The sequence below is a fragment of the Spea bombifrons genome, chromosome 6 (genome assembly GCF_027358695.1).
Source record: "Spea bombifrons isolate aSpeBom1 chromosome 6, aSpeBom1.2.pri, whole genome shotgun sequence".
Taxonomy (NCBI): Eukaryota; Metazoa; Chordata; class Amphibia; order Anura; family Pelobatidae; genus Spea; species Spea bombifrons.
The window spans coordinates 24,398,032-24,422,308 of NC_071092.1; the positions used below are offsets into that span (position 1 = coordinate 24,398,032).

General features: G+C 39.9%; 1 protein-coding gene across 2 annotated transcripts; it reads right to left on the reverse strand.

Moving 5' to 3' along the window:
* Positions 1 to 2,748: 2,748 nt before the first annotated feature.
* BAIAP2L2 (BAR/IMD domain containing adaptor protein 2 like 2) lies at positions 2,749 to 23,285 on the reverse strand. 2 transcript variants are annotated; one of them, XM_053469796.1, is made up of 14 exons: positions 23,155 to 23,285; positions 22,826 to 22,901; positions 21,679 to 21,765; positions 15,920 to 15,981; positions 14,822 to 14,893; positions 14,252 to 14,368; positions 13,947 to 14,093; positions 12,371 to 12,490; positions 10,062 to 10,188; positions 9,193 to 9,427; positions 6,600 to 6,650; positions 5,193 to 5,373; positions 3,450 to 3,484; positions 2,749 to 3,219 (listed from the first exon to the last, which is right to left on the reverse strand). In XM_053469796.1, the coding sequence occupies exons 1-14, from the start codon at positions 23,203 to 23,205 to the stop codon at positions 3,144 to 3,146; spliced, it is 1,437 nt and encodes a 478-aa protein (XP_053325771.1). In that variant the 5' UTR covers positions 23,206 to 23,285; the 3' UTR covers positions 2,749 to 3,143. The 2 variants fall into 2 exon arrangements, with proteins under 2 accessions (XP_053325771.1, XP_053325770.1); XM_053469795.1 differs by having other exon boundaries at positions 3,450 to 3,487.
* Positions 23,286 to 24,277: the final 992 nt, after the last annotated feature.

Below are 24,277 nucleotides of genomic sequence, written 5' to 3' on the forward strand. Positions count from 1 at the left end.
ATTAGAAGGTGATACTAATTTTACTTTGGTAAAACATTAGTTATTACAAAAAACTGGAATGTGTTGCCTTCAACCTCCATGCATTTATATTTCATTTAGCCTGTTATATTTCATATAGCCATGTAATGTTCTTATGCTCATGTAGTGTTCGGCCATGCATATCCTGCCATTGACCACTGGAGCATAAGAATGGGTGAGTATGGGGTGCCGATGGCCAGCGGGTCACTGGGCATTTGTCCAGTGTGCCAAATTGCCAGTTCAGGCCTGCATCTGTTTTTCATTTTAAATGGAGGCTTCCATGTCTCTGAATATTCCACACTGTACCCTCCAAGATAGCATGTAAAGTAATGCCATAACGATCTTGGGGAGCTTACTAGGACATCTCCTAGCTCCAGAGCACCTCTTGTGTTACCTGTATTTAGTCATAAATGACTAAATGCCAGGAAGAAAACCTGATCAGAAGGCTAATCTCTGCTTTATAACCTGTCTTAAACATTTGGCTAATGCTTACACAAAATTAGTGTTTGGGTTCAGTGAGGCTCCTGGGTGAGCTTCTCCTGCAAGAAAAGCTCAGCTGGCCCTGAGAGAATTCTTGACTTTTGTCGTTGACGAATTGTCCTAAATTAACTATGCATTAGGCAGGGGCAACTCAGTGCTTATTGTAGGAGGTACTCACTGATGTTGGCCCTTTTGTTTAATGTATAGCGATTTCAAGGTGGTATTTATCTAATGCAGACTCGTAATTTAGTGAATACACCTCTGAGGTACGTAGTGGATTGAAACTCTGCAACAACAAAACATCAACAGCAGCTGTAAAAGCAAAAACAAAATGATGTGGATGAATTTGATTATCGTTGTAATTAAGAGTCAACCATTCAAACCATTAGTTAAATTAGGTTTAGCGCACCAGTTAATAATAATAAAATAATTTCTCTCAACAGGATATTAAAGGTTAATATATTGGAAGCCAGAAGAAGCCTTCACGCCGAAAATGGAACAATACCAAGTAGCCACACACAGAACATTACAGGAACAGCAGTTCCTTTAATCACCAACATTACGGGCTGCCTTAAGATGGCTATATTACACAAGTGGTAAGAGATATTGTCAGGAATATGTGCAAGTTTGTCATTGTATCAACTGTATCTGTCAATATTGCAATTGAGTGTGCATAAAAACATAAACTGAATATGACCTGAAATACACCCTATGCTGCCAAAAGCAGCATCCAGTTAGTCAACTGACACCCCACACATAATAGAATAAAAAAAGTATTGCTATGGAGATCACAATTGGTATGAGAATATTGGATGCAATTTATATTGATGTATTTTCTATAATTATTATAACACATTAACACATTTTTTTATAACCGGACATCAATGTAAACACCAGGTGGATATACATTTTATTTTCCTTGTTAAAGCAACAGAAAAAGCTATAAAAACGGTTTAAAAAATTAAAAAGAATTATTTCTTGAAACTATGGTTTCCAATTTTTTAATTTAGTTGTTTTTGACTATTTTACCTTAAATACATCTGTGGCAAAATTTGTCAAGCACTAGATCATTTCATGTCCTGCACTGAAGCCCACTCCCTTTACGTACTCATGTTGTTCTCATTCCAACCTTCATAAAGGTTGCCAGAAATAAGCTTAATGGTAATAATGATTATAAAAAAATTCTGTGTGTTTTTTAGGAAATAGGTCATACTCCAGAAGACATTAATGCAATCTAGAAACTTGTAACCTTTAGAGCAATAAAGAAATTTCAAGGACACCTTTGTAGCTACTCATAAAGTCTAGCAATTTAAATGTGCCGTTCTACCTACTCAGCTAAACATAACTTTTATAACCAAATGTTGCACAAGAAACACAATTCCTAGTAATTTATTCCCAGGAATAAGTAATTTGTAAAATCAAGTAAAACAGTTTGTGTCATTAATCTGCACAAGCATATTGTTCCTATAAAAACCAAAAAAGCTTCTTAAAACTTGGTATTGTATAGAGAGCTCAATTAATGTTTGTTTTATGGACATGGAAAGGCGTCGTTAACATATCATCTAATGTCAGATACACTACTTTATTATATTGCCCATGAAACAGACCAAGAATGAAACGTATCTAAGCAGTACTATGTGAAAGGGGTAGAGGCTGGATATGATGTTGATGAATCTTGCCCATGCTTTAACAATGTCCCACTTGGTTTACTATGTAATTGTTGTTTATTTGGGTTAGACTAGCCAAGCCAGTGTTGGCCAATCCAAAAGCTAAAGCTCTCATATGTCTGGTAGTGGCTCCTTGAATACTTCAGGAAGGACACATGCAATGCTCAGTGCCCCCAGATGGGTGGGTTAATGTTTCACTGAGTGTCCTCAGGTCCTGTGCTGTATGTCCTTGGTGCACACTGATATATGACATCATATCCCGGCCCTGAGAAGAAAGGACAGTGACTGTTGAGGGAAGTGGCGGGGTCAGACTTAGGGCAGCACTCAGCCAAAACATTCCACTGGTCTCAACTGCATCTGTTGCTTAGATTTATGTGGAATAGCCCTGGATGTTATTAAGCTGTGCGTATATATATTATAACATAAAATAAAAATGATATTCTATTTTCTTGTCGTTGCTTGCAGTTATGCCAAATGTCATGTGGCAATCTGTATGTTGTAACGGTTCAATTATGCTTAATGATCAGCTTAAAAGAAACTCTTTTGAAAGTAAGTATGCAAAAGCCAGAATAAATGCACGCACTGTCTGTGCAAATTGGTTTATTCTTCATTTATTCTGAAGAGATTCATATATTGTTTCAATTGGATCAATTTTCAGAGCATGTTTATATTTACAAGGGTTCTAATTACAATAAATCACGGATTTCACGTTTCATTTCAGCATGCAGCAGCTGTTATAGAAGTAACATATAGCTATCATTCAAAAACAAAACTATTGTAATTAGGTCATAGATAGGCCAGAGTGTTTATTTACATTTAGTGGATAATTTAATCTATGTGCAAAGTCTCCAGCCAGTAAACACATGATGGGACACTTCTATGGTTACACTCCGTGATGGATTGAGATCCAGTTCAATGAGACAGGATTGCGAGTCTGCTGACCACACGTGACCAAGCTGCATTTTCACATTTAGAGTCTCATCGTATGAGAGGAGCCGAACGATCATTGGTCACAGTGGGACGGAGCTTCACAGTTGCGAAGGGATTTGTTCCCCTGAAAAAAAGTGTTAAAACAAATTGTGAGCAGTTTGACAAATATCCTGTTACATGCGCTCACATGACACGAGAAAAACTTATAGTTTATGGAATCTGATTCACTATTCATATATATTTTTGGGTAGTTTCTTATTATTTTTAATTGGTATTAGAGATAATAATGAATAATTGTTTGAATCTAGTTCTCTTGTAGGTGGGTACAGAGAGACACACAAGTAATTAACTTACTTGGGAAACAGGTCTCCACGAGTGCCAGCTGGAGCCTTCTGGAAAGAACAGGTACAAAAGAGTGAAAACAAACAATAGCACAGAAATACAGGGTTCTTTGTATTAAGTATTAATTCAGAGCACAGGCACACCACCATCTATCTATAATTTTAAACTGCTTAGGTAGTTAAGAGCGATGGTAACATTTCATGACAATGTGCTGGCAGATGTAGGGCTTATGTGCATACCTGGGACCTCATCGGATTTGCCCTGGAGGTATTGTGTAGCATCTGATTAGAGATTCCAGGGCAATACTTCATTTTACCGGTGCATGGGTGGTCCTGGCTACTTTTTGCTGTAGTAGTGACTAGCCATAGCCTCGTACATAGCCCCACTTCTCCAGCTCAACATTGCTCATGTGGAACAAGAAGGGAAGAGCTCTGGGTTTTCATGTACGTGTTTGGATGTATTTAATCTAATCTGAATTACAAGTGGCATGTCTTAATTATAAATATAGCTAAAGATTTCTGTTCAAAAGAGCAGATAAGGCTCACTTTTTGGGTAACCCCCTTCATGTTGTAGCAATAGACTTTAGACATTACTGTCCGTTTAATGACTTCAGCTTGTTAATGTTCCAAGAATATTTTGTTAGTACTGAATTATTCCTTTCTGTGTATATTATACTAGGAAAGGGCAAAGTTCTTGGAGTTTGAGCCAGGTAACCCATTTCCTTGTTCCTTTGCTGCCTGATTTTAAGGATTAAGGATTTTTAGAAAGTACATGTCTTATTTTTTATTTATTTTAATCTATTACATTGAGGTTTATGCCTGGAATGTGATCACTTTTTACACATAACCCACCAAAGTCGTAAGGATGCGTCACACAAAACACACCAACACAGCTCTCACCACACCCTGCAATGGGTGTGCCCACATTGTGCCAATACGCTATCATTTGCCCTCCCACCCTCTCCTTAGACTATCCAATCACAGTGTGGGATCTCCCCTGCAGGGCCCGGCTAAAGCTTTATTGTCATACGGTTTAACAGTCAGAGCTGTCATCCTGTATCCACCAGAAGAGTGGCTCAGGGGTCATGGAGGTGAGGATGTAGCTAAAGGGGCCCTGCTGAGGAGAGAAGAGGGGTGACGTTCAGCGTGTGACTGGAAGGAGAGTTAGGAAACAAGAAAATTGTAGCAACAGCAAAAAAGAATCTCTAAATAATCTGTTCATCGAGACACAAAACAGGGGCAAAACAGCATTTTAAGGTAACATAGCAAGTGTATTGTGCCAGTGGTGTTACCATAAGGCCAGCGGCCGCCTGACATATTTTTATGCTCGCATAGTATGCAGCCGGGCATATCCAAGTGCTGGCCGCGTGAAGCAGCACCCAATCTGCTGCTGGAGGGCCAGATGATCTAGGCCAGTGGCCCACTGGGTATTTGACCGGTGTGCCAGATGGCCAGTCTGGATATGCTGCCTGTAGAGTAAATAGTATAGTAGCAACTTTTATCTTGGTGGAGCGAAGCAGTGAGTTTTATAACACCTCTTCTATGCTGTTGTAGACTAGAGAATGATTGGAAAATATTGCAGGCACAATTACCGAGTAATTGTAGTGCAAAGTGGCACCAAAGCAACCAAATGGAATGTTTCTCATTGCTCCAGTTTTACCACTTTCCCCCAAAATCGCTCTAAATACATTGTCTTGCAATTATTTCAACACCTCACACAGAAACTCTTCAATATAGGTATATTCTGGTGCCTTACCTTTCCTGCATTGTTGTTTAATGGAAGGGGTGGAGGTGCCACGCTAGTTTCGCTTCCTCGTCGGCTGTTTGGGGTTGAAGGGCCCTGGTCCCTAGGGCTTGGTCTGTAATCTGGCTGTGGGAAGTTATCGGGTCCATCCAAGAGATCCCCTGTACTGTGTGCACTGCGCAGAGCAAATAACCTGTAGGGACAGTGGTATTTCTTGAAAACCTAAGCGGGTTATGCATGGTTTAGCAAATGCCTTTTCAAGACAGCCCATAATTAGTCATCTAATCCCTGCTTTGATTATCCATGTCCAAGGCACTGGCGTAATTACAGGGGCAATAGTTGCAGCTGCGACAGGGCCCATGCTCCAGGTCGGAAGGGCCCTTTCTAACCAATTTTGAACCGGCACGGGGAGACAGGAACGTATCTGAGTCACGTTACGTCATGTGACCCCGTAGTGAAACTGAGGCTGCTCACAAAGTGTGGGAGCAGCCGGAGAGAAAGCTGCAAGAGCGGTTAGAGGTAAGCTGGGGTGGGAGGGAGGTGGGATGTATGTATATATGTATGTATGTATGTATGTATGTATGCATGTGAGCATGGATATAGTTTATAGAAGTTTCGGTTGAGAAGGCAAACATGTAATTGCGTGTATGTGTGTGTGAGCATGGATGTGTAATTGTGAGTGTGAGTATGGATGTGTAATTGTGTGTGTGTGCATGGGCATGGATGCGTAATTGTGTGTGTGAGAATATGAGTAAATGTGTGAAATTTGTGTAAACGTGTTTACATATGTGTGCCAGAGTGTATGTTGGGGGGCAAGAAGGCACAGATAAGTTGTTTGGGGGCAATGATGGCACAGACCAGCTGTTGAAGCTGTTGAACCACAGGGCCCTGTGGTTTCGAGTTACGCTCCTGATCCAAGGCCAAACTTGGCAGCTAGAAGAGGTCTCAAATTGCAGTTTGTCTAGGGCACCAAGAGCCATAGGGTCAGCCCATGAGCCATTTAATAAAATTATTATATAACAACATTATATTTCATAGGGCTATCCGATATTTAGTAGACAGGACATAACAAGTAGTATATAACATAACAATTTGACTTACAGAAACAACAGATGAGGAGGGCCCTGTCCAAACATGCATAAAACTTAGCAGGTCTACTGCAGAATTCTTAAAATATATGACCTTGATCCTATCACTGATTGATCAATGAACATTTTCCTATATAAGGTTCAGAATGTATATCAAACTGGGCCCATCTAGTATAACTGTAGCTAGAAAGAATAACACAATAGATGTATTGTCATACTATTGGTTTATCTTCAGCTCTGTAGTTGACATTTTACTGGATTGTTCTACCAGTGCTGCATTTCTTTAGAGTCACTCCCATTTCAATAAACCAATCCAGTGTTTTTTTTTTACCTGGAATCCTGGTCCACCGATTTCACATAGGCTTCTGGAAACCAGCCAGTCCTGGGAATAAAAAAAATACAGAGTCACACTAATACACATACAAACTGCTGCAGATATACCGTATTGGCTCGAATATAGCCCTATATTCGGGGTCTAGCACCCGATGCCCGGGACATGGAGTCCCGGGCGCCGGGCAGGCAGCGGGGTTAGGATACAGATCCCCTGCAGCGGTGCAGGGGACCTGTATCCTACTGTCTGATACGCTCAGACAGTCTCCCCTGCCAGCACTTCCCACGGGGGGGGGTGCCGGCACGGGAGGTTGTCTAAGCGCATCGTCCGGACGGTCACCTGCTGCGGCGATGCGGGTAAACAGCCTCCGGGTTGTTTACCCGCATCGCCGCAGCCGGTGACCGTCCGGGCGATGCGTTTTACCTCTGCCCCCAAGACTTACCGGAGCAGACTCCCGGGTGTCTTGCGGGGCCGGCAGAGGACATCTACGCAATACGCGTATACAACTTCCGGTTGTATACGCGTATTGCGTAGATGCCCCCAGCTGGCCCCGCAAAACACCCGGGAGTCTGATCCGGTAAGTCGGGGTGGGCAGAGTGGCAGCATATCTCGGGGGGGGGAGGAGGACAGTGGCAGCATATCTCGGGGGGGGCAGCATATCTCGGGGGGGCAGTGGCAGCATATCTGGGGGGGCAGTGGCAGCATATCTCGGGGGGATCTAGGGGGGGACAGTGGGAGCATATCTTGGGGGGAGGGAGGACAGTGGCAGCATATCTCGGGGGGAGAGGACAGTGGCAGCATATCTCGGGGGGGGAGACAGAGTGGCAGCATGTTTTTTTTTTTTTGGTGCTTTTTTAAAGAAAAAAACTTTTTCTTTAAAAAAGCACCAAACTTTTAGGGTGCGGCCTATATACGGGGGCGGCCTATATCCGAGCCAATACGGTAAATGGTTATAATTTATACTATTGTAATTTGTGGTTTTAATATTCTAATATTATGTAGATGAGGTAGATCATTCAAACCTCAGAATGTTCCTCACACACACACATGGGTTGTTCACCCACAATCAATTTCTTGCTCATCTCTACATCCACCTCATTTTCCTTGCAAAACGTAATTCAAAACCCCCTGCATCAGTTTCCCACATTTCTTTGCCTCAGAGTAAAAACCTGTCATACAATCAATTAAACAGGCTTATCCCAAAACTTCTGTGCATGTGCCGTTTATGTCTTGGCAGGAGTTAGACAAATATAAGTGAGAGTTTCCAAAAGGGGCATTAATAAAAATGTATGAAACATGGCTACTTTACTTCTTGTATTTATACAGCCCTTGGTACAGTAACAGTTCAATGAAGTTGCAAATTACTATGTCTCATGTCGGGTGACCACTTACACTATGACCAAAAATATTGGGACACCCCTCCAAATTATTAAGTTTAGATGTTTCAGACACACCCATTCGTAACAGGTGTATAACATTCGATGGTAGAATGGGTCACACTGAAGAACTCGGTGACTTTAAACATGGCACTCTCATAGGATGCCACCTTTGCCATATGAACACAAGCTGAATATCGATATGCCAAGCATCGGTTAGAGTGGCGTAAAGCACGCTACCACTGGTCTCTGGAGCAGTGGAAACATGTTATCTGGACTGGTGAATCATGCTTCACTGACCTGGAAGTCTTATGGATGAACCTGGGTTTTCCTGATGCCAGAAGAACTTTATCTACCGGATACTGCCTACTGTAAAGTTTGGTGTATGAGGCATAATGGTCTGCGGTTGTTTTTAGGGGTTTGGACTGGGCCCCTTTATTACAGTGAATGGTAATGTTAATGCTGCAGCATACAAAGACATTTTTGACAATTGCATGCCTCCAACTTTGAGGCAAAAGTTTGGGGAAGGCCCTTTCCTGTTCTGGCATGACTATGCCTCTGTACATAAACGTCCATAAAGACATGGTTTAATGAGTTAAGGTTGGAAGAACTTGAGTGGCCTGCACAGAACTCTGACCTTAACCCCACTTAAAACCTTTGGGATGAATTAGAAAGCTGATTGCGAGCCAGGCCTTCTCATCACAAATGCTTTTTGGATGAATTCGTCGTCTTCTTATTATTATCATATATATTATCATATATATATATATATATATATATATATATATATATAGCATAAATAATGTACACAGCTCTTCTTACTATATACACATTCCAGGTGTATGACAAAACTAGAACTGACAGACTAACAGGGCCGAGTAGGAACTTTAAACCAGCCGTGGAAATAATTGAAAACCAGCCCTATATTCCTATATTTCATGGTGCCATTTGTGGGCACACTGCACATGTTGGATTCAGGATAGAATGTTTTTTGTTTAGAATAGGGAAATCTTGGCACTTTATATATATTTGAAAAACACATAGTTTCTAATATCACTGTGGCCCAGTCTTTGCACGTCTCCCAGTCAGCGTCACGCTGGATATGGCATCATATCTAGTGTGCCTCTGAGCAGCATAAATGCTGTGGGAGTAATTATACTTGTGGCCATGACCGCAGCCTCTAATACAGCTACAGGGGCCAAATCTATTCAACTTACGCGGATAGCCCCTCCAGTCTACCATACAGCCAGCCATTTTGCGCCTCCGGCACTAGTACTGTGATCACGGCCCCTTTTGTAAACTGGAGCAGGGTCCGGTTTCCACCTGTGTTGTGGTCCACTAAAGCTTGAACCCTCTTGGCTCCTGAATTGGCTGCCACTGCTGCCACTGCTGCTACTGCCACCTCTCCAAAGGAACTGGAACGAGTGCGTTGCTGGGAGTTTGACAGGGACCCTAGACAGACAGAGACAAGGCCGAGTTGAACAGAGGACCCATGTATTTCCAAATAAATGCCTAGATGGTCCAAATTTGTATATCCAAAGTTTTTTGGCACACTTAAAAAACTTTAGGCGGTAGTTATAATATGAGGAGAGAATGAAGGAAATGCGCAACAATTTTGTAGACTTTGTATCACAGTGACTGGGGTAAACCATTAACCATCACTGCACACCAATAGACATGAAGCTCTAACTGTGTATGCTGTTTGCCTAGTGAGCATCCATTTAAAATTCGCAGAGGAAGCTTTGTCCCTTTCTGCTCCATACAGGTGCTAATAGATGAGGGTGCCAGGTTCTGGAGCTGTGGCTAACCCCCATTTATCAATAAAGGGCAAGGGGTGAAAAAAACTGTGGGGATGGGTTACACCCAAATCCAGAGACGTGTCAGTGTTAATCCAAGGTCCAAGGCTAAAAGATATCGTAAAACCTTAAACGCTACATCTTTTGTCTACATAAGCACACTTTTAACTAAAAACTTCATCAAGAATCAAAAAGCATTGCCACAAAGGCACACCTGGGCAAACCAGTTCCCAGGTGTGCTAGTGAAACGTGGGTCATGCACACATTCTTCTGGTAGATATACTCCTCACCACTGGATGGTGTTCTGGGCAAGCCTCTCCTGGCAGTGTCAGAACGTGCTGGGCCTCTCCGTTCACTTTGATCTGCAGCGCTAGGCCCATGACTCAATGTGGGCAAGACGTCCCCAGGTCTTGGAGTCTGGAGAGGACACAACATTATACACACATGTATTTTATCTGCTAATCCACATGTCTTTCATGGCCATTGCAGACAGTGAAATAACACAGGGACAGTACTCCAAGTATGAAGTAATAAAACACATATATAAAGACCAGTTCTTGGACAGAATTACACTTTATAACTGTGGTCCAGTTTGTCACCTGTATACACAAACAGCCACAAAGATTCACGTTAACATACTCCAAAACATATATATGCATTTCTGTTTTCCATTGCATCACCATATGCACATCCATGTAACTACCATCAATTAAATTGCATGTAACAAAATAGTTAAGTAACCATCATACATGAACCAAGAACCTTTGTATTCTGGTACTACATGCAAATTAATATGTACTGTACATTTCATTTGCATTCAAGGGCAGCAGAAAACTGATTTAAAACATTCATATTAGACAAACAACAAACAGCTCTTTCAATATATATATATATATATATATATATATATATATATATATATATATATATATATATATATATATATATATATATATATATATGTATATATACTCTATGATCAAAACATATGTGGACACTTGACCATCACACCTATATGAGCTTGTTGGACACCCAACAAACCATGGGTATCAATATAGACCCCCCCCCTTGCAGCTACAGCAGCCTTCCACTATTTTCACGTGATTTTCGAGTGTTTCTGTGGGAATCCCTGCCCATTCAGCCAGTAGAGAATTTGTGAGGTCAGGCACTGATGTTGGGCAAGAAGGCCTGGCTCACAATTGGTGCTCCAATACATCTCAAAGGTGTTCAGTGGGGTTGAGGTCAGGACTCTTTGGGGTCCACATAAGTTCCTTTGTAACATACTCATCAAATCATGTTTTTATATACCTTGCTTTGTGCACTAGGGCACAGTCATGTTCAAACAAAACTGGTGCCCCAGACCATTATCTCTCCACCAAACTTTACAGTTGGCTCTATGCATTCCAGTAGGGAATGTTCTCCTGGTGTCCACTTATACCAGATTCGTACATTAGACTTCCAGATAGTGAAGTGTGAGTCAATAATTAGGAAGGGTGTCCACATACTTTTGTTCAGCTAATGTTTATATTGAAATGACCAATAGTTTAGGGACATTTGGTTTAAAAGGAAAAGTTGGGTTGATGGCAAACCCTGAATAATGAGCCACTTCCTCTGCCCTGACATATCCTCCATAGATAGCATAGGCTGTTTTTTAAAGCTTTAAAAGTAAAAAAAAAAAGTGAGGAATCACTTTTTACTTTTTAAAGATTCGAACAAGTAAAATATATTTGCTATGTTGTACATTTCCATTCCAGATTCCTCTTTGAATAATCTTGTGGAATGTCATAAGATACAGTTGCTTGTATGTTATCTTTCTGCTTGTGCTTCTGGGCTTAGTTAGTAATTTTTATGCCTGTATTTCTGGAAGGACTATAAATGCAATTCCTGCACAAAATGACAAAACCCGAACTATCAACATGAACATTCCATTGGTTGCTATAGTGACTGCACCACATTTTACAGCAGAACTGTTGTTTATATTGAACTCTGTTCAACTCAGTTCAAGAATTTTAACCACCAAAACAAAGGATCCACAGTGACCACTGCATATACATCCAGAGCACAGAAACCCGTGACATAACTCAATATGGCCAGTAGGTTAAGAAACACGTGCGTGCCAATCTTCTAGCTCTAGAATTTTTAAACCTGGGTCATTGCATTAATATTATTATTAATAACCTTATTTTGTGGTATTGTTCAAATATATCTGTATAGCAAAGTATAGCAATATATATAGCAAAGGATCACGGAGCTGCTTATAACGTGGACTTCACTCTATAGGTAGCAACAATGAATATACAAAAAAAGCTTTCAGTGAGAGAGACAGGGGAGACAGAGGAGTAGGTACTCACTGGATACAAATGTATCACCCTCAATCATGGATGAGGAAAAAGTAGGAACATCAGCCAGGATAATAGTCAAAGCAGTTATTTTCTTTATTTCTGAAAACACCGACCGGTTTCACCATAATGGTTCACCTCGATAAGGGTGTTTGTTCACGCTGAAACCGGTCGGTGCTTCATACCTATTCAATCAGTGGACACATCCCAGTGTTGATGGGTGTGAACACACAAACATGTATACCAATGCATTTTCCTACCATAGTTGAGTCCCTTGGATTAGGGGTGGGCCTGTTGGGTATGTAGTTTTGGGACTCTGCTCTGCTGGCATCAATCTGTTCTTTCCATGATGGTACACGTGCCTGAAGCACACCTTGAGCCTAGAATACAGATAATTCACCTTTAAAAAAATATGTATCCATTTTTAAATGTACGTTCATTGTACATACATACATGTTAGTCAAATCGTTTAAGGTAATATAGATATTAAGAGTGAATTGAGAGGGTCATAAATGCATGATCTGATGCCTCAGCAGTAGCAAGCATAAACAAACATTATATGTATGCAAATCCCATTATAAACACTGTATTCTATGTTAAATTGAGTTTGAAGAAGCACTGATCTCAGAGGTTTTCCTAAACAGCTCAGGAGAAATTCGTTCTTCTCTATGAAAGGGTAATGAATAAAATGCAATGAATTGCTAGATATGGAGTCTTTCCAAACTGAATGCAGGTCACCCTGGTCAGTTCAGTGTTTATATGAATAAAGGATGAGCTTGATAGGAACTCAAAGGGAACTCTGAAGTCCTGGAAGCATATAGGACTTCACATTATTCTATGGCAATGTTGGTCTGCTAAAAAGGTATCGTAGACTATAAAGGGCTTCATCATTTCTGAGACAAATAGATTAAAACTTATTTGTGGATGGGAACTTAGTTCTAGAGTTTCCAGACATTTCATAAAGAGTTTAGCAGATAGTCCATATACTCTATCAATGGAAACTCACCTCAGTGGCATTTATCTACAACTAGGAAAATGATACATTTGTTAAAAGAGTCACTTTGGACATCTGTGCAATCACCCTTGGCAATGGCTGAGCTATCTGCATGTGATTGTGAATGCTGGAGGTTTTAAAGTGCCATTTAAGTTTTAAAGGAACTTCTGTTCAGAGTTTCAATTTTTAGAATTTTCAAAAAACACAGAGGGGTATGGATACAATGGGTTCTAATGCAAAGTTTGGAAGTGGTGTCATCACTACAGCAACCAAGAACTGATAAGAACATTCCACTGGGTGCGATGGTGATGAGACAACTTTCTAAACTTTGTGCTAGAATCCCTTTCTATTCATGTTCTCCGTACAGAGACACACCCTGATGTTGTCATCAGGAGATACAGGAAGCCTAGGTTTCTCACATTGGTCCTGCAGTCAAAATTTTCTTTTGGGTTTATATTTTCAGCTTTGGCATCACATCCACAAAAGTTTAAGGGCTTTTGCGTATTGAAAAAGTGTCTCAAGCTTCCTCATACCTCCCAACTGTGCTAATTTTGCCACTCTACCCTGCTGTGATGCCAAGCTCTATCTCTGTCCCGCTGTAGAGCTCGGGGACTTGGGACCTGTAGAAATTGGGAGGTATGCTTTAACATGTATACCATACTTATTTACATCTAAAAGATTAGTTATGGGAAACGTTTATCCACTCTGTAAATGTCTGCTTGGATAAATGGGGCTTTAGTGTTTTTGTAATAAGGTACATTAGACTGTTTCTCTTTAAGTATTGCATTTTGTTTGTTTGCAAGTATGTTTACTGCTGCCATGTACTAGAGTAGACAACTTACTCTGTTGTGGTACTGTAGGAAGGAGGTGCAAAGCATCCAGTGTCTCTCAGCCAGAAACCGGTACCTACGCTTCTCCTCCAGTTCTGCCTCTCTCTGACTTTCTTTTACAAACGACAGCATGTCCGAGTGAAGCATGTTTACATTCTCCTGTTCAAAAGAAGAAACATACAGGATGAAGGGAAGACAGACAGTAAACTTACAAATACAGCTAAAAATAGCAAAACAGTGAAAACACAGAAGAGAAATGCAGAATAAGATTACAGAGCAGTACAATAAAACAAATGATGTTGTCTACTCATGCTCACTTTCATCTGCCTAAGTTTGCGATCTTTCTGTCTCTCCATCCTCCAGGCATCTGACATGTATTTATCAAGAGTGGCTGCTTTGCTGCGGTACTCCATTTCATAGCGAGTCTGGCTGTCCTGTTGAATATGGGATTAAATAAGGGTTAGACACAACGATATGTACCTACGTTAAAAGTGAAATACAGCCAAGGAAGGCTAAATCACAGGGGTTCCAGGAATTACCCTGTAGTTGCAAAGTACCCTGCATATGTAAGGAAAATAGGTGGAACAATAAAGAGAAAACAATATAGAGTGAGTTTTTGACACCCTAAGTGGGCTGTTTCTCTGCCGACTTCCTGCCCCAGCACTGCTGTATAAATGAGGCACAGTCCTCCCGCACTGACACTGTATATGGGCTGAAGCGTGCTTATGTAGCTTGCAATACACATATACTTACTTTTCCCCAAGAAAAAACCTGGCCATGTCCCCCACCCATTCTGCTCCCTCAGAAGTCCCCTGCATCACGGGGCTGGCCATGATTTGTCATCACTGATAACAATATATGTACATACATGTAAATCCGCTACTCACGTGTATGAACTGCACATCCAACTTAGTGTTCTTGTCCATTTGTTGTATTATCTCGCCATGTAATGTCTGAAACTAAACAGAGAATATATAACATTTATTTTGTTGATTTGTAGGACATTGTATTGATGGCTTCATTACCCCCTGCTTTTGTTGGGACCTCTTCCATTGTTGTTTGAATCTACTTTCCTTTTTCTATACCTGTCCTCTTTAACCTCCATCTTTATCTTATACCTATGCTGTTTGAACCCCCTTTTCTTTTTCTTATACCATCCTGAGAGGGGACACAGATGTATGTTGGAGGAGTCCCTGGTAGCCTAGCAGGATGTAATAGGGCCTGAGACAGCACAAAGCTCCTTTACACTGTTCTATTCATGGCTCACTAGGATTAGAGGTTACACCCAGGTGCTCCCAGAACAGATTCCACCGGTGCCCCATGCTAGACTCCATTCAGTCTCATTAATTACGCCACTGTGTGACATGAAGTATTCTACACAATTCTCAGTAGTGTTTTGCCACGTGACTGCAGACGTGTGCAGGAGAATACCATACATTAGTCCCTAAGAAATCAAATTGCTGCATGTAACTGTTACACAACTAGAATTTCCATGTTCGTCAACAAAAGTACGTGGAAAAAACTATTTTTAGGCTTTCCTATGGTTTTTTACCAATATATGTAAAGTACTTTAGCTCTGTGGCAGGCCAGCCATGGTTTTGGTTTTCTGTTTTATAACTTGCGTCAGCCTATTATTATGTTCTTTAAAATTTTAATTTGGATGACCTGTAAAGAATTTAAGATGTGTCACAAATTTGTTTTTTTTTTTTTATTTAAGGGGGAACATATATTTCCCATCACAATTACTGTATGTACAAAGCGCTATGAATTACCTTACGAGCAGGGAGCTCCTGGACCATGCACTACAGATCTCTATTTAAAAATAGCCCGGGGGGGGGGTTCATACTATCCAGATGTAGCTTAGACACATCAGCCTTTGCACAACTAAAATGCACATGACATCAGTGGCTGCATCATAAAGAAATCCAACAGCAAGTTAAGACTTAATACCTGGTTTCCTTTAAGTAAAACACTAGAATACTTACCACCACATTCAACCCAGCACTTGCAGTTTTACAGCTATCAGCCATCTGTATGAGCAGCTGACCTGAGAAATATTAATATTGTTAAACTTCAATGAATTAGCATTTTTGCGTTATAAGACCATAGACTAAGAAAAAAACTACACTTAGTTTCCTCCTATGATGGAGTAACTAGGTTGAATACTAGGTAGCAATATCCATACCATTTAACAGGTCATCACAAAGATTATGGTATAGTAATAGAGTAATGGAAACCAAGTTACTTTAATAATGCTTATTATGAAAATCATTAAAATACTCAATTGTCACCTCTATCCAAGCAGGGGTTTTAGCTTTAACACATTTCTGTCATTAGGAAATAATATTATCGCCTAAGCAGGGTGGCCCAAATGACCAATTATAATTGTACATCCTTGCTATTTTATCTTTATCTGTAAGTCAAAGCCAGCATTGCTACCTGTGTGCTGACCGATGTGTTAGTGCATTCTCTTATTATCAGCACTGAATACATTAGAAAGGATCCCAGCTGGTCTATCCAGACCTGCTGGAATCTCTGATGTCCTCCTCTACTAGCTGATCACAGGTTCTGAAATACAGGGCTATACAACCCTGCTTAAGGGAATCAAAAGTGAGAAGTACTGTATGGCCTCTTCTCCTCCTTCTTCCAATACTAACAAAAAGTAAATAAAAAAAAATAACTTCCTGGACCTCAGGAATTTTACCTTGACCTCATATAGAATACCAACTGGCAAGAATATGAGAGAGTTGGTTTCATGCTCAGTGACCACAAGGATTTGATCATTACCCTAGAATCGATGTAAAATCTCTAAGACTCAGGGTCAAATCAGACAGGGTTTAGCAATAACTGCATCCAGGGGTATTCAACCTTTTCCAACTTGCCATCTGTTAACAGACATGTAAAATAACAAATCCCAATGGAATTCTGAGAAACAGAGACCCCCACTGCAATATGCAGTCCTCCACTGCTTGTTAATAATACTGTTGGGCGGCTATTCCAAAAATGTATCACCCTCTCAGTACAAAACAAAACTTCACATCACATATAAGCATATGATCCTCTAATTTTAGATCACATCTCATTTCTCTTCTCTCCTCTAAGTTATACACATTAAGACCCCTTAGTTTATCCTGCAAACCATTTATCATTTCTGTGGCCCTCCTCTGGACTCTTTCCAAAGTGTTAATATTCTTCTGGAAATGGGTCTCCAAAACGTTTGGGGGGGGGTCTGACAGATTTGTGTCAAAAGTGACATAAACACCTCCGTCTTTCTACTGCTAGAGGTTCTAGCTATACAGTCCAGCACCCTGATTGCTATTTCCAATGCTTTGTTGCATTGCCTGCTTACCTTTACCTTCCTCAAAATAATTACACCCAAGTCTCTCTCATCTGTTGTCGCTGACAGAACAGTGTCCCCAATGACATATTATACATCCCAAATGCGTTATTTTTCATTTATCAACTTTGAATTGCAACTGCAACACTTTCAACCATTTTCTCATTTACGTTAGCCATTTGGCTTATTCAGGAAGGTCTACCTTGTTGCAGACCTTTGTATCAACTGCAAAAAAGACATACCTAAATATCGGTATAAAAATAATAAAAAGTATGGGTCCCGTTACCAATCCCTGAGATAACCCACTATACACAAAACATTTCTTTGCACATACACTACTAACTACAACTTTCTATGCCCTGTCACTCCAGCCATCACCTTATCCATTCAAATATTTTAACATCCAAACACTCTAGTTTATTCTATCAGTCTTCTATTAGGGTCAGTGTTGAATGACTTACCAAAATCTAGAAGCGCCTCCCTGGGCTATTATTTTAGTTACAAGACTCAGTACCTTGTGCTGTTTATTTATTCATTATCTACATATAAACATTTTTTATAGTAGTTATCAAGTCAAAAACTCACATAGAATAAAGTTTGGATAAAGCCTTACCATACCACTAACTATAACCCCTAAAACACCACTGTCCCTCTTGGGCAGGTATGCATCAATGAGTGCTTGTTCATGCTACCCCTGTTTAAAAAAAAAAAGACCACAAAGAGTTCTCAAGAGTTTCAAAATTCTTGGAGGCCAATGGTTCATATCTATGACTTCTCTGTCAATCAAAATAAGATTACCAGATCAACGTTACATAGAAGTTAGAAGCACAGAAAATGTTTTATAAGGTAACTATTGCCAAAAAAGACACTAAAAAAAGGATGAACATGAAATAACATGGGCATACATCTAAGACGTTACTTTGTGTTAATGCATCTACTTAGTTAAAGTCAAAGATAGTCATAATGCTTGATCAAAGTTCAAACTAATCATATGTCTGTTATATCCGGTTATCTGACTTATACTTTGTACTTTCAAATGATTGTGGTAGAGGCTTACAGTTAAAACAAATGCTTTAACACATAAAGAAATTATTTTGTTGGATTCACATTATCATTATACGTTTTCATCTTGTGACAAATGACTGGAATGCGCATTTGTCAAAACCTACTTCAATGGCTGTTGAAAAAGAGGGGAAAACACCATAATTCACTCATACCAAACATTATGCGTTCTAGAAAAAAGAAACATCAGGGCAGGAAAGAAAAGCAGAAGGATTTGGATTTCAAAAAGCATAAGTGGTATGCACCCCTGCAACATTTCTGGTGCCCAAATCGACACCACCCTACTGGAACAGCCACCTCACGACACTAGAAGGCCACAGAGATATAATGACATAGACCTTAATAGCGTCTTCATCTTCCCTGTCAGGGAAGGCCAGAGGTTCTGCCTAACAGGCCCATGCTCCCCACTGGAAAATGTGAAAAAACTAATCAATTGAACCACCAGAAATGAAAGGTTTATCGAGTGAACGGACTTTTCCTTCTACTGAGCTGAATTTAACACTTTTGTAATGAAATGTAAAATTTAAAACATCATCCTCATTACTGTTGAATCCTTATTTTTCTTGTAATTCATAATTTTGCACAATCGCTACAAATCGGGAGTTTAGAAACTGCTCAGAACATTGAGATTAGAGCTCACCCTACTGGAAGAGCACGGACACAGCACATTTGATTTTGTGGTTCCACCGTCTTCTGCTTATTGACTTTTAATTTCTTAGCTCTTTATGCTTCAAGGTTCTTCTTTTCAGAGAAACATACTTAATAAGCACAACCCGCATTCTAGAAGAAATCATCTTTCCCCCTCTCCACCATCGAGAACGCCAGGCTGCTGACTCCTCCATGTTACTCTCATTACAATCAAATTATCCTCGCCCAAGCACCTGCTGTTTCATTCTCCCTCAACCTCCTAATAGACGTGTAAGCTCACAAGAGCAGAATCTCTTCTCCTTTGTACTAGTATGTCTTAACATGCGTTCATGCCATTGTTAATTTTTTATACTTTTCTTCTGTAATAGCGCTATGGAATCTGCTGGTGATTATAGACTATATGTGTTTGTGATTGTTTATTATATATATATGTAATAATAAAAATGGATGTCATATTAGCTCAAAAGAAAGTAGAGTCATTAGTTGAAGCTAACATGGAAAAAGATGTAAAGTTATACAAGCTTTTGAGACTACAGAGGTCTCTTGTATATGAAATAATCTCCTTCCATCTGAAGTCTTGGAAGTTTATAAAGCTTTTCTATGTTGGCCTTTTGGACAAGGGCGCACACCTCTGGTTTCTTTTTCATGCACTTGTGTTGACTGTTTACCTAGAATAGTTAATGTGGAAAATGTTGTGTATTTCTTAGCGCAGGTCACCTATTTCTGGTACTGTCAGAATCACAGTGCTCTTTTATTTATCCTGGTTTACATTTCAGTGCCCGGGTAAGGTTGAATTCTGGACACAATGAGTATCTCCTTCCAAAGTCCAAACTCTCCCCAGATATCTTATGTATACTGTCCTATTACTCATTCATTTACTATTTCTCGATCGTTATAAATTATACTGCTATCTGGTTCTTGAACAGTTGGGAATTCCACACCCAACACTTTCATTCTTAGCTCTAACTCTGTAAAAACACTCTAACACATATCGCATAATGCATATATGGCTTCACTTGACGATGACTTGCCAGTTTTGTCTCAAATTATAGACACCATCATTGACACAAATCATGCTTTATGGATGGAACTAGAAGAAGACAAGAAGACAAACTCCAGACTGGAAGACTGCTGGAAGCTGACCGTTATAGAACATGAACAGCACTTTGGGACCCTTTTGCTTTTGTCACAGCATGTGAAAGATTTAAACAATAGAGGATGGTGTAACAAATATAGGCTGTGGGGAGTCTTGCTCAATAGGGACAGCAGACTAAATCTATAGGGTACTCCTATAAGCCCTGCATTTCCCTCTCCTTGAAATGTAATATTTTGCACTCCGTAAGTAATAATGCAAGCTTGGAATGAAACATGATACTTTCCTCATATAGACCCTGAACTTTCCTGGGTGATTTAGCAAATGACGCAAGTCTTGGGCCTTCTAGCTTGCTGCCTCCTTGAACACACAGATAGCGTTCCCATCTTAACCTAATCACATGTAATGGCTCTACATCAATGGCCATTTAATAGCCTGACATTGTTCTCCCTGTGCTAAACTCTAGCTCTCTTTCTATCTATCTATCTATCTATCTATCTATCTATCTATCTATCTATCTATCTATATATATATATATATAGTCAGTATCCAGGATTAGTTTCTAGTACTCTCTCTGTATACATACGATAGCACCCAGTAGCTAATTTACAACCACCTCATACTAATCGTCAGTTCCCTTTGTTAATTAATGTGCCATTCTCCATCCGCCTTAGAATATACATAATCCAGAACAAATATCCGATACCCTGCATGGATTAACTGTATTCTGCCCTTATTGCTGTGTGTCCTTGTCAACAAATAGTGAAAATATACTGTGTCCGAAATATTGAAACATTTCATCTCCATTTGGGTAAAAAGACTTCATCTTGAGGCATAGAATGGTGGCTATGACATCATTAACCTTTTCATAAATGGTTTGACACTCTGACCCAACCGTCTGAGGATATCGCAGATATACTTTATACATGAAAAGGCCAGTATATTTTTTCCAAAAGAGGTGGCATGACTGCCAAATTCCAATTTTTTTTAAAAAAAACTGAATAACTGAAGTTAATTTAAAGTTTATTTTACCATCTTATATTAATATATATTTGTAATTAGTTTTGTTATTTAATACACCTACTTCAGTTCTAACTATAAATATCACCATCACGTCACATTGCATTACATATCAAATAATAGATACACGTCCTTCTGTCCCCATGTTCATATTAGTTCAGCTGATTTATTGCGTAAAAGTATAATCACTGCCCTCCATAAATAAAACATCATAGTAATATGCATTGGAATGTGTGTCAAATGATTTATGTAAATGTAATATTTGGGTTTATCTTCTGCTCTTGATCTAAAACAAAAAATCACAACCACTGAAACGAAACTGCACCTCTACGGTTGCGGTGTCAGGAGCACCTGCACTGCCCATGTCCAAGGAAGCCAGAGTCTCTGCTCTACAGAGAGCATTGGAAGCACGATTCTCTGCCAATGCCACAGCATGCTAGTGGTAATGACAATATACTAAAATAACATCATTGTGTTCCATAAAACCTTTAATATATCACAGGTACAATTCCAGTTCTAGACATGTCAATACATCTGGCATCAACAGCATCTGGTAAACTGATACTAGATCCAAATATACTCACCAAGTCCATAGCATGTGGCATTCTGCAGGGCCTGTTCCCCAATCTTCTTAATGGCATTGTAGTATGTTTCTGCAACTTCAGACAGTGCTAGAATAGTGGAGAATTTATGAATATTCCATGCTAGTACCTTATTCTTTCTCTCCTAGTCTCTAGTCAGAATCATAACTGTTGGTCGATCAGTTATGTGGACAATCATACTTCAGTTTCTTTGGTGGCACAGTATGGGGCGAAGGATTTCATACTTTATGCTGCATGTTTATAATGTGAGGCCAAATAAAAATCTAGAATATATTGTGTTCTTAGAACGGAGAAATTAACTCTCACTGGTTTCACTCCAATACGCACGTTGACACAGAATGAGGATGGTTGTCATGTTACCAACTGATTAACAAATCCAACACTGATCACATAATTGGCCAGGGCTTTCGCTACTAAATTGTAGAAAGTGAAAGTCACATAAAGAAATATCAAATTGAGAAGTCGGATAAGAAATGTGCAACAGAAGATCATTTTAAAGCCAGTGAAAGAAATACATCAAACATTGTAAGATTGCAGGCAGGACCCTCTTTACTTTATGTAATTGTTTGTCAGTTCTAGTTTTGTCAAACCCTTTAAATATATGTACTGTGAGAAGTACTGTATACATCGTTGGGGCTATATTAATAATAAAAAATAATGATAATAGGTGCATGAATGAAAGAGTCCCAGATGTGGGCCAGAGATGTCTGATAACAGAGGGCAGAGAAAGTTAGCTCAGAGGGATGGAAACAATATATCTAAGCAGAGAGGACATTAGTGGAAAAGAAAGTCTGGGAGCAGGGAGCCGTATAACAGATTGAATACGAGAAAGAAAAGTAACTCAAGTGAGAAAGCTTGTGGGAGAAAGAAAAAAGTCAAAGAGAACATTTTTTTCAGTCATTCTCCCTATACTAATACACGGGTACAGGGAAAAAACAGCTTCACTGCATGTACCCTTTTTATCTTGCTTTTTATCTGTATTATGATGGCAGATTATGGACTGATTTACATTGTATAGCACTTTAATTTACAATGCAAATTACACAAACTATGCAAGTATGTACATTGCAAGAGCTTTTCCAGCTTTCTGGCCAGCCAGCATTAAATATATGACAAAATGACGACTTACCGTGTAATGCCTGCAAGTAATTATTACCCAGATACACTAAATTCTCCAGAGCTGGATTAAATTGCCCTAAAATTTTCTGCAAGAGAAACATACATAGAGTGTGCAGTTATGGCAGAGCTACCTGGTACAATATACAAGTCAGAATCATAGAAGCTACTTTATAGAATTATTGAAAATTAGGTGGCATTGCCCATTCTCTTGACTACAAAGAAGACAAAACAGTCACACCCAACAAGATTAAAATATGATGCATACATCCAGAAACATCTATTAGGAATAACAGTATTTGTATGTACATAGCTAGTACAGAGGTATGGAGGGGGACTCACTTTATAAGTTCCAATAGTGGATGAATAAATGGAATCCATTTCTCGAGACATGGTTCCACTTCTGGAGCTGAAAGGAAAAAGAAGTTATTTCTTGCAGCGGAGTTTGGACGTTGATCACAGGGTGAGTTAAGAGAATGCAGGTTTAATAATTCACTAGGCAGAATGATACCTGATCATGCAGGTAACAATACACCCGGGAGCTTAATAAAGTGCTGTGACAAAGAGTGCACCTCTTGATTATCTAGGAATAGCTGATAGAGACACCTGGTCTGTCCCTCCTACTGTGAAATGATCCAAAACTGACTTCAAGACCAGTGTGCTTAGACTTCTTCATGCAAAAAGACCATCATAAATAAAGCATTGTCTATTCAGTCTTTTTAGCAGAAAGAAAAATCATGTTTCTCATACATACCAACCAGAGGTCTACTGGCAGGGTGTGGGCCCTCATGTTTTTTCTTACTAGTTAATTTACTAGTTCAGATCCTTCCCTGTCAGAGCTAATGAATGATATGTAACCATCTAGATATCCCTCAGCGTAAGGGAACATAGGAGAGGGATTTCACAAATGTTAGTTATCCATTAATGGGAAAAATTATATGACCATGGTTGTAGTAGCTAACAGACCAGCATGTACCTGCGCAACAACCACACCTGGGAACTCACTGCTTCTCCGGTTCTCCTGGTCAATTACCCGAATCCTCCAGGTCCCGGAAGTGGGTTCTTGACACGCGCTGCTCCCTGCCCATTTCCCCTTTAAATGGGGGTGTTTCCCGCGATTGAAAAAGAAAATTCCATGGACACTTTGCAGCACAGCTATCAATTACCAATTTAAAACCACACCCACTGGCCCAAAATCCCGCCCAATCTGTCCAACCCACATAAATTAGCTCAACATGGTCATAATGGTGCAGATTATATCACTAAATTCCAAAACTGACTTGCCACTGCACCACTAGGACTTGCCAATGCTGAGGACACTTTTGTTTTAGGGGAGTAGCTAGCAGGTGTAGTTTTTTGGTTTCTAGGTCTCCTGGGATTGAACCCATGAGGCTCCTGTCCATGCTCAGCAGGCTAACGTGTCATCAAGGGGAAGACCTAGGCTTTTCAATCCCCCCCCAAAAAA